Source organism: Oryza brachyantha, chromosome 2 (genome assembly GCF_000231095.2).
Source record: "Oryza brachyantha chromosome 2, ObraRS2, whole genome shotgun sequence".
Lineage (NCBI taxonomy): Eukaryota > Viridiplantae > Streptophyta > Magnoliopsida > Poales > Poaceae > Oryza > Oryza brachyantha.
Genome location: NC_023164.2, coordinates 20,519,375 through 20,530,480, shown reverse-complemented (window position 1 = coordinate 20,530,480; position 11,106 = coordinate 20,519,375). Strand labels below are relative to the sequence as shown.

General features: G+C 40.2%; 1 protein-coding gene across 1 annotated transcript; it reads left to right on the top strand.

Moving 5' to 3' along the window:
• Window positions 1-472: 472 nt before the first annotated feature.
• On the top strand, window positions 473-7,810 carry LOC102715094 (protein argonaute 1A-like). The gene is made up of 23 exons (XM_015833932.2): window positions 473-645; window positions 1,477-2,156; window positions 2,248-2,468; window positions 2,535-2,684; window positions 2,766-2,899; window positions 3,391-3,500; window positions 3,642-3,748; window positions 3,847-3,985; window positions 4,110-4,226; window positions 4,603-4,710; window positions 4,804-4,875; window positions 5,087-5,209; window positions 5,323-5,488; window positions 5,567-5,688; window positions 5,778-5,915; window positions 6,036-6,178; window positions 6,263-6,325; window positions 6,393-6,456; window positions 6,547-6,682; window positions 6,790-6,863; window positions 6,960-7,054; window positions 7,139-7,170; window positions 7,282-7,810. Exons 2-23 carry the CDS (start codon window positions 1,488-1,490, stop codon window positions 7,494-7,496), a joined length of 3,198 nt encoding a protein of 1,065 aa, XP_015689418.2. The 5' UTR covers window positions 473-645; window positions 1,477-1,487; the 3' UTR covers window positions 7,497-7,810.
• The last annotated feature ends 3,296 nt before the right edge of the window (window positions 7,811-11,106 follow it).

Below are 11,106 nucleotides of genomic sequence, written 5' to 3'. Positions count from 1 at the left end.
GGTAGATGCCGACGGCCCACTCCGGCTCCGACGACCGGCGCTGGAAGAGACGAGGAATGGCTACAGACTTGGAAAGTTAGAAGAAGGCCAGGGCCACTGTCGGAAGAAAAAAATGGTAAATTAGATAAAAAGAATTTTGGGATCCTAAATCGAGGAAAATTGCAAAGGATGTGAATGACATTGGGCCCATTTATATGATGGTCATTTCCTTTTCCATGGTTTTTTTTTCAATGGTAGATATGTAATTTTCTCCTCACGAGGCCCCCGAAACCAACTTCGTCATCAGTCACTCGGTTCGCTCTCCCATCGCCCCCCCCCCTTCCCCGTAGCCCCCCTCCTTCGCCGCGCACGCGCACGCGCTCTCGCCCCCCTCCCCCCCCCCCGTCCGGCCGCCGCCTCCTCCTCCGTCCGCTCCGCGACGTGTTAGCCCTCCTCGCCGCCGCCGCCCAAACTTCCCCCAATCCGCCCCGCGCCGCGTGGCTGCGCGCGGGCGCGGTCGGGGTCTGCCTAGGGCAGTAGGGCGTCCGCGCCGCCTGGCGGCTGCGGCTCCCCTGCTTTGCTCCGGGGGCGGAGTTCCTCGGTCCGGTTCCCCCAATCGTTCCTAACTGGGTGATCCCTCTCCAGCCATCCGTCTCGATTTGTAAGGTAGGTAACCCACGTGGAACTTAGAGAATGGTGTTTGGGTTGATCTATGTCCTCTAATTATTTGTTAGATTTCAAAAAAAAATTATTTGTTAGATGATGCGATATTGTTCTGACTTGAGTTATGTGTCTTCGGATGAAATGCAGATAGTTACACAAGATCTAGTATTATTTATTTGAGAAAAATCTAACAAATGCCATTGACAAATACTTAATTCTAAAAAATGCCATCGACGAGTGTGAGTTCTAAGAAATACCATCGTACAAACGAATTTATCTAAGAAATGCCATTGCCGTTAGGATTCCGTTAACTTTTTTTATGCTATAGTATGAACAGTGTTTTTAACGGCGGAAATGAACGGAACCATAACGGCGATGACATTTCTTAGACAAATTCGTTTGTACAATGACATTTCTTAGAACTCGCGTTCGTCAATGTCATTTATTAGACTTGGACGTTTGTCAATGGCATTTTTTAGATTTTCTCTATTTATTTCGATAGAAATGATTTATTTAAATACAAATGACCCTATCACATATGCCATCCTTTTATGATAGACATAGTACTTACCTGCATCATTCTTGCATTTCACTTTTAAATTCCCATGGCACCTATTATGCACAAATCTTGTTCAATACGTTGGCAAAGATTGTAATTGGGTCATACAATATGGCAGCTGTAGCATCTTTGATTGTATGGCACTGGTGGATTTCCACTTTCTATTTTTTTTTTCAGTATTTGCTATTGTGTATCCCTTGGAACTCTATTGTGCTTTAGTTTTGCATTAGCTTATAATAGTAGTACTAAAGTTATAAATGCACCTTGCCTTGCAGCTTTACCTATAATGAGAAAAAGAAGAACTGATCCCCGTGATGCTGGGGAAAGTTCCGGAACTCAGCAAACCACTGGAGGCCCTGGACGGGGTGCAACACAACGACCAGAGAGAGCTCAACAGCATGGAGGTGGTGGTTGGCAAGCTGCGAATCCTCAATATTCTCAACATGCTGGTCGTGGTGGTGGACAACACCAGGGACGTGGTGGACGTTACCAGGGTCGTGGAGGGCCAACACCACAACAACCGGGTGGTAATCCAGTTGAATATCAAGCACATGACTACTATGGCCGTGGTGGCCAACGGCATGGAGGAATGCCACAGCACAGGAGTGGCAGTGGTGGACGTGGAGTTCCTGCCAGTCCATCAAGAACAGTTCCCGAGCTGCACCAAGCCTCACAAGTCCAGTTCCAAGCTGCGGTGGTTACACCGTCACCAGCAAGAACTGGCCCATCTTCCCTGCCTGATGAGGTCAGCACCGAAGATGTCCAACTACAGTTTCAAGAACTTGCTATCCAGGGTCAAAGCTCCACTAGCCAAGCCATTCAACCAGCACCACCATCGAGCAAATCCGTTAGATTCCCTTTGCGCCCTGGCAAAGGTACATTTGGTGATAGGTGCATCGTTAAAGCAAACCATTTCTTTGCTGAACTTCCTGACAAAGACCTTCACCAGTATGATGTAAGATCTTATTTACTGTGTGGCTTTGGTATACATTTGAATCTTGATAACTTCTGTTGTTTTCATGAGCTTTCATTTAACATGCTATCAGGTGTCTATAACTCCCGAGGTTCCTTCACGTGGTGTCAATCGTGCTGTCATTGGAGAAATTGTAACACAGTATAGGCAGTCTCACTTGGGTGGGCGTCTTCCAGTTTATGATGGAAGGAAGAGCTTATACACAGCTGGTCCATTACCATTTACTTCTAGGACCTTTGACGTTATTCTGCAGGATGAGGAAGAGAGCCCTGGTGTTGGGCAAGGCACACAGAGGTACCCTTTTGACATATCAACAACTTGATAAATTCATGTTCTAATGATTCATCTGCTTGCCGTCAGGCGTGAGAGACAATTTAGGGTCGTGATCAAATTTGCTGCACGCGCTGATCTCCACCACTTAGCCATGTTTTTATCTGGGAGGCAAGCGGATGCTCCTCAAGAAGCTCTTCAAGTTCTTGACATTGTTCTACGTGAATTGCCCACTGCAAGGTAAATTTTCCATGCCATTTGCTGCTATGTAATTACCATTTTTAGCATGGTTTTGAGTATTTTTATATGTTCTGTACGTAGGTATTCCCCAGTTGCAAGGTCATTCTATTCGCCTAACTTAGGGAGGCGCCAACAGCTCGGTGAGGGCTTGGAAAGTTGGCGTGGTTTTTACCAAAGTGTACGACCCACACAGATGGGACTTTCACTGAATATTGGTGAGATCCCAATTCCTTGGCTTCATGTTTCATATTACTACTCGAAGAACAATATTCCTTATAATTTAGAATGGTTACTATTTTGCTTTTTTTTTTTGTTACATGGAACTTTTAATTATAATTTTCTCTAATATTTCCCTTCCCTAGTACCACCTTCAGTTGTAGGTTGATTAGTTGATCTAATGAAAAGTTTTTCTAATCTGCATAAATTTAATAACACATCTTTCTAAGTTATCTACATAAATTTCAGGAACAGATGGCATCATTACCATTTTTGTATCGAAGCCTACAAATTTAAATATCATAGTCCAATATTATGGTACAACAGCAGCCAATATTAGGAGTCACATGTATTTGGAAAGCTTAAATCTAAGATGCCATATTCAAATATTGTATATTCTATTTCTAATATATGGATCATATACTGGTAAATATCATCAAACCGTGTCTCTTCTATTGCATATGGTGGTAACCTGATATTTTTCCTGCAGATATGTCATCCACAGCATTCATCGAGCCTCTACCTGTGATTGATTTTGTTGCACAGCTTTTGAACAGAGACATCTCAGCTAGACCTATATCCGATGCTGATCGTGTTAAGGTTAGGTTATCCTATTGACTCTTTCATGGTCATCATTGTTTATAATATTCCCACGTGCTCTTTTAGCACACAACACTTTATTTGTATATTTGGGCTCACTGTATTCACTTCACAAGCTTCCTTACTTTTCCCATTGGTCAGATCAAGAAGGCCTTACGAGGTGTAAAGGTTGAGGTGACACATAGAGGCAATATGCGCAGGAAGTATCGCATTTCTGGCCTTACCTCGCAAGCAACGCGAGAGTTGTCGTACGTAGTCTGCCTTCTCATATCTCTATTATTTGGTTGCAAATGTTTGTCTCATTGCATAATACAATGATTTCACTTGCTTTGTTTGTGCTGTATAGCTTCCCCATCGATACTCATGGTACTGTGAAGACGGTGGTGCAATACTTCCAGGAGACATATGGCTTCAACATTAAGCACACCACTTTACCTTGCTTGCAAGTGGGCAATCAGCAAAGGCCAAATTATCTACCAATGGAGGTTAGTGAAATGACATCAGTATGAAGCTTCTTTTTTCTAACGTGTTCAACACTCAAGCAAGATCAGAAATGCTATAGGCACCTTTTGATATCAGAAATTGTTTCATACCACCCTTAAATTCCAGGTCTGTAAGATAGTTGAGGGACAGCGTTACTCAAAAAGACTAAATGAGAAGCAGATAACTGCTCTACTTAAAGTGACCTGCCAGCGCCCTCAAGAGCGTGAGCTGGACATTTTGCAGGTAATTATGGCTGCATTTAGTGGGCAGATTATATCCAACTGCTCTATATAATTGCTGCACTATAAAATTATGTGTATATCATTGTTTCATTCCTTGATGCTTTATTTTTCTCATGAAGTCACATTTTAGGACTTAAGCCGTGCATGCAAAGTCTTTCCAATAGCATGAAAATTATTTATCTACTCCCTTTGGAGTTTGGAGTGAGTATTTGAGTACAGATAAACACTTGTTATTGTATCTAGAGTTTGTCTTGCCTTATGTATTGCCAACCCTTTTGTTGTAAAGGTTTGTGGTTTTCATTAAGTTGTTTCCCTATTTGAACATCAGGGCCTGACTTGTAAGTCATATAATATAGTTTCTTGTTTTTCATTACCAGACCGTGCATCACAATGCATACCATCAAGATCCATATGCACAGGAGTTTGGCATAAGGATTGATGAGCGACTTGCTTCTGTTGAAGCTCGAATTTTACCTCCCCCCTGGGTAAGATCAATGTTCAAGACACGCCATTTCATAATTTCAAATTCATGTCTTTTTGTATGTTATGCCACAATTTTTGACTATTGTTCTTTATAGCTTAAGTACCACGACAGTGGCAGAGAGAAGGATGTCTTGCCAAGAATTGGCCAATGGAATATGATGAATAAGGTATTATTTTAGAAACGTTTTGTTCGAAAACATACCTTCATAACGCATGCCCTGAAAACATTGTAAACTAGGTTATCACTTTTCTTTTGCAATCGAATTTTTTGTTTTCTTCTGTTCTTCAATGACTGTTGCAATGATCCATTTTTCAAGATGTCTCCAACTAAAATTTGTACAATTGTAGCAATTAATTTTCTTGGTTTGCTTGTTGCAGAAAATGGTCAATGGTGGCAGAGTTAACCACTGGACGTGCATTAATTTTTCTCGGCATGTCCAAGATAATGCTGCCAGGAGTTTCTGTCGCGAGCTTGCTATTATGTGCCAAATATCTGGAATGGTAACTCTCTCTGCCATCGAACGGTGCCTCCAGACGTCTCTCAGTGTTGCTATTTGACATTGTATTCTTGGACCATAACAATGTCTCGCTTGCTACGTATTTTCTCTCTGTAGGACTTTTCAATTGATCCTGTGCTTCCGCCAGTAACTGCAAGACCTGAGCATGTAGAAAGAGCGCTCAAAGCATGCTATCAAGACGCCATGAATATACTGAAAACACAGGGCGGGGAACTTGACCTGCTGATTGTAATATTGCCTGAAAATAATGGTTCTCTTTATGGTATGTCTTTTTGATTTCAAAACAACACTTGGGTGCTATCTGTTAAAAATCTATATTAATATTATTGTCATTCCGCAGGCGATCTCAAAAGAATATGTGAGACTGATCTTGGATTGGTCTCGCAATGCTGTCTTACAAAGCATGTTTTTAAGATGAGCAAACAATATCTAGCAAATGTTGCCCTTAAAATCAACGTTAAGGTTCGGAAATGTTCTACCAATTCTTCTTGCCTGATGGTGTAGTTTTCTACCTTTACCTTTTAGTATATTTATATTCCTTTAGTTTATAGGTAGGAGGAAGAAATACTGTACTTGTTGATGCTTTGACAAGGAGAATCCCCCTAGTTAGTGATCGGCCAACTATCATATTTGGTGCTGATGTTACGCATCCTCATCCTGGAGAAGATTCTAGCCCTTCCATTGCAGCTGTAAGTGCATAGCTTTTCAATGTTATGCTATATCATCTCTTTATTATCATGTAGAACTGCGCCCTTGATTGTGCATTGCATGGACTTCTGATTGTTATGGTGACATCATGCTTCATGCAGGTTGTTGCTTCTCAAGACTGGCCTGAGGTCACTAAATATGCTGGATTAGTGAGTGCACAGGCCCATCGTCAGGAGTTGATACAGGACCTTTTCAAAGTATGGAAAGATCCACAAAGAGGGACTATAAGTGGTGGAATGATCAGGTATGTATGGCCCAGTTCACTACGAACCTGAATATTATTTTATAGTTGATATACACGTACAAATTCTGTTAGTTAAATATGCAGAGAGCTTCTCATTTCTTTCAAGAGGGCAACTGGACAGAAACCACAAAGGATTATATTTTACAGGTAATTTTCTTCATTTGTGCATATCCAGCTGTACTGTTGTCTACACATTTAACATCTCTCATTTCAGGGATGGTGTCAGTGAAGGACAGTTCTATCAGGTTCTGTTTTATGAGCTTGATGCCATTAGAAAGGTGAGTTTAGTTTGTCTATTTATTTTCTCATCACTGAATATATTCACAGCATGAAGTTCACTAAAATTCCTGACTGAATTTGGTTCCTAGGCATGTGCATCTTTGGAAGCTGATTATCAGCCGCCTGTTACCTTTGTGGTGGTCCAGAAGCGTCATCATACACGGCTGTTTGCTAATAATCATAAGGACCAGCGCACTGTTGACAGAAGTGGAAATATACTACCAGGTAATTTGTTGCCTTCCTGTAATTTATTTGTATATCTTGTCAACCCTATGATCAATACCTTATTTTTTTATGATAATTGTTAAGTAAATTTCACAAACTGATTTCAGGCACCGTGGTTGATTCGAAGATATGCCATCCTACTGAATTTGATTTCTACCTGTGTAGCCATGCCGGCATTCAGGTCAGCTTTCCCATACTCAAATATTAGTTTTCTACAATTGAAAAAACATTCTTCACAAGATGAAATGGACTTGATTGTACTTTATACTATTTTTAGGGAACAAGTCGCCCTGCACATTATCATGTTCTTTGGGATGAGAACAAATTTACTGCTGATGGTTTGCAAACTCTGACAAACAACTTGTGCTACACGTAATTTTCTTTTGTGTCATTGTATTTCGCTATTTACTTCACATGACTGGTAAGCTAACCCTCCGTGTAATCCTATCATTGCAGCTATGCAAGGTGCACCCGCTCTGTATCAATTGGTAAGCAGATGACTCCTTGCACTTTATTTAACCTGATTGATGTAGAAAATATTGCTCCCTTCGTTCCCTTTGTGTGATGGCATATTCTTACAAATGATTTGATTTCTGCAGTTCCTCCTGCATACTATGCCCATCTCGCGGCATTTCGAGCTCGATTTTACATGGAGCCGGATACTTCAGATAGTGGGTCGATGGCGAGTGGTGCCCATACCCGTGGTGGTGGCCCCCCTCCTGGTGCACGCGGCGCTAAGGCTGCTGGGAATGTTGCTGTAAGGCCGCTTCCTGATCTGAAGGAAAATGTCAAACGTGTCATGTTCTACTGCTAAGTTGGGGAATATTTGTATATGGGGGCATACACCTGACGGTTTGATCACCCCAGTTATCTCGATGGAACGACTAGTTTGCGTGTGCTTGAGTAATCGTGGTGCTGTGATCTATGTACCTTGATCTGTCTGTTTATGATCTATGTACCTTTATGTCTGTTTATCTACTGCATTATCAAGACTAGAACTGTTGAAAGTTCTAGCCTCTTTCAGTGTAGCTACTCAAATCATTTCATCGAAGAAATGTAATAATTGACAATTTGCACTGCTGCCATGTTCCCGTGACAAAGTGAGCCCAGCTGCTGTCGTTCCTTTTCATATGCAGGACATCTTAGCCACTTCCATTCCTTTTTATTCGTAGGATATGTGCCTTGAGTTGCAACTGTTGTGGTAGACAGTATCTAGAAATGCATTCTCGGAGTCATTTGATGGTAGACAACTCTAGTGTGCTTGCGTTCATTATTATTCTCACCGCCCCTCCACCACAGTACATTTGTCCTAGTGAATGAACATGTGTAGTACTAGTACCTGTACCTGAGAACTGTACAGGAGCTATGTTGCTACATCTACATGCACTGCAGTACTTCACAGAGGGTGGTATATTCTACTTTTTTTTAAAAAAAACCAGCTATTCCTCCGGACAGACCTCTACCTAATACAAACCGAACAAGGGTTGGCAATAGGGTGGATCGGAGCTGGGTTTGTAAAAACAAGCCTGACCCTGGCAGCTCCTTGCGTTGACTAGGGCCCCGTGGGTTGATGGCGAGGCAGTGGCATGGCGATGAACGTAGAGGGCCCAGAGGCATTGGCCGCCGGTGAAAGCTAGGGCGACATGCGCGGATCTTAATAGAATATAAAGTACCCAACAATGTATTAAAAGTCCATCTTTCATTTTGTTTTGTAGTTAGTCTTAACAAGTTTCATATCTAGGGTTGGAGGAAATATTCGGAAGTGAGAGAGGTGCTTATTAGCTGATCTGAACCGCTATCACCACAACTTACCCTAGCTATTGAACTGCATGTGCCACCATCAATTCGGGGAAAGTTGCCACCATCAACCTCACCGTCTTAGCAAACCTATCAATCTCGGAGCTCATGGTGGGTAGATATGATCCTGTAATGTCCCTATCATAGCATCGTTGCTTGCATCATGAACCATCATCGCCACTATTCCATCATTTCCCATGCTCAGCACCCCCATTAGACCGTCTTCTAGCACAAGGAGAATTGGGGGAGAGAGGGGGGGGGGGGAAGAAGAAGGGCTCCTGTGACAATTTAAGGAGGTTGGAAGGGTCAACAAATTTCCTGACTAGGGAGAGAAGAGAACATTTGTTCATAAGCTAGAGATAGAGGGAGAGAGGCGGGGCCACCACTCGGAGCAATGATGTGGGAGAGATGCTCAAAAGGGGGAGGGAAGGGTGAGGGTTAGAGGAGAGAGGAATATACCAAGAGAGAGAGAGAGGATATATTGAGAATTAAAAGACTTTGCTGACTCGGTCTTCTCGTTTTGTGTCAGCTCAACTCAATCGGTCTTTTGTGCTGGTTCAATAAAAACAACATTGATGTGTATGACACCAGTGCTAATAGGTTTTTAATGGACTGATACTGATATTTATTAGTACTAATATTTTTTTTAAAAAAAACATAAACCGATGAGGTCTTATATGAGTCGATTCTAAATTTGTTGACTAGTTTGAGGCCTTGGAGGATCGTAATGATTTACATATGAGATTTATATGAGCCGACACATATGGGTCATCATGTAATTGATGTTTTGTACTAGTGAGAAAGGGTTGATTGAGATAGCTAATCTTGCTATCTCAAGCAAAATCTTCTCATAGAGATAAATTCAAAAGATAAATACAATTTTAGTAGATTCGACTAAATCAAATTTGAAAATTTTTAACACTCAAATTGTTTGGCCGGTTGCAAAAAAGACTTTGGAGTTTCCGAGATGGCGAGATCCCAATAAGAAACTGATCAACGGTAGTAGGAATTTATCTATCGAGGCAAATTACCCTATGAATAGCATCCCTACTCCGGAGCTACCGTCAGGCATGCTTTCATTATTTTATGGTTAACGACGAGTTTATGTATATATACCGTGCATTCTAGTTGTGTTGATGCACCTTCAGAGATATAAGTAAGTTAATAGTTGAGGAGCGAATATAGGTTGGAAATGGCTTTATTTTTAAAGCACTAATGTTTTGAGCTAATCAAATTCACACAATTTTAAAAGACTTCAAATCTTAAATGCTAATAAAATTACTATATGGACCATACAAATTCACTCATAATTATTGAGAAAGGATAATTGTTAGAAATATTATTTCTAGGAGTTAAATCACAAGGCGTATTGCTCTATCACAAACCTATTAAACTATAGGTTCCAATTTCCTGGATTATATGTCTCTCATATTCGTGTAAAGACTAAAAAAAATATATGCCTCCTTTAAACAAGACAAATGGCAGTGACCGTCAGTTTGCCACCTTACCAACTTTGTTGCATAAAGTATTTCTTTTACCAATTACTCCTTCATGTATTTTTAACATAGTCCTTCTACATATGATTCTATCTTATTTCACCTCTAAAATGAATATGCAAAGGCACCTACAAGGACAAAATTGTCCCCAGACTCTCACAATAAATTTACTCTAGGCAATATTTTGCATACATATAATTTACTTTAATCCATTATAAAACACGAATATTTAGCTAGTCAGATATAAAATGTAATAACCCAATATCGTTGGCTAGAGTTGTACAAAACAATTACTACATCTGCTCCAAAATACTACCACCATCTCTAAATGTTTGACGCCATTGATTTTTTTATAAACGTTTGGCTATTCGTCTTATTCAAATTTTTTTTGTCAAATATGTAAAGCTATAGATATGCATAAAAGTACATTTAACAATAAATAAAATAATATAAAAATAATTAATAATTATGTAAATTTTTTAAATAAAATGAATAGTCAAACGTATATAAAAAAGTCAACGGCGTCAAACATTTAGAAGGAGGGAGTTTAAGCATTTTCGTATTGTTTAGATTCATTTTGTGAAACACGTAGAAATGCTTGTAATTTGGGAAAAAAAAGTATGTTTTAGTGTGGACAGTTATATTTGTAGTTTTCAATGATGTGATCATTAACAAACTATATGACTATCAATTTATAAAATGTTTTTGAATTGTAGTTTATGTAAACTACTAAAAAAGTACAGTTGTACATCCTAGTAGGATCCAATAGCTTTCAATTCACCCTCTCAACCCATCACCTAAAGATGTGCTTGTCTGATGCACATCCCTCGTTCTAACCCATCCCAAGCCCACCTTCTAACGGTTGGGTCTGAGTGTCTGACCCGTTAACTACAATATGCACAGGCACTCTACCAATACGATTATAACCTGAACCAAGTCCCGCTAATTTTATTTTAATTCTAAATTATGCTCCCATAATCAAAAGCCAAAAAAGCAAACAACTTGATTCTGAAAGCTAATTCTCAAAATAAAAATGTTTTACATTAAAAAAATAAAATGAGGCTTCCATAAATATCGTTGTGACTATTGTATAATTTGCGCATTAAGTTCATACGTATTAAAAGTCCAAAT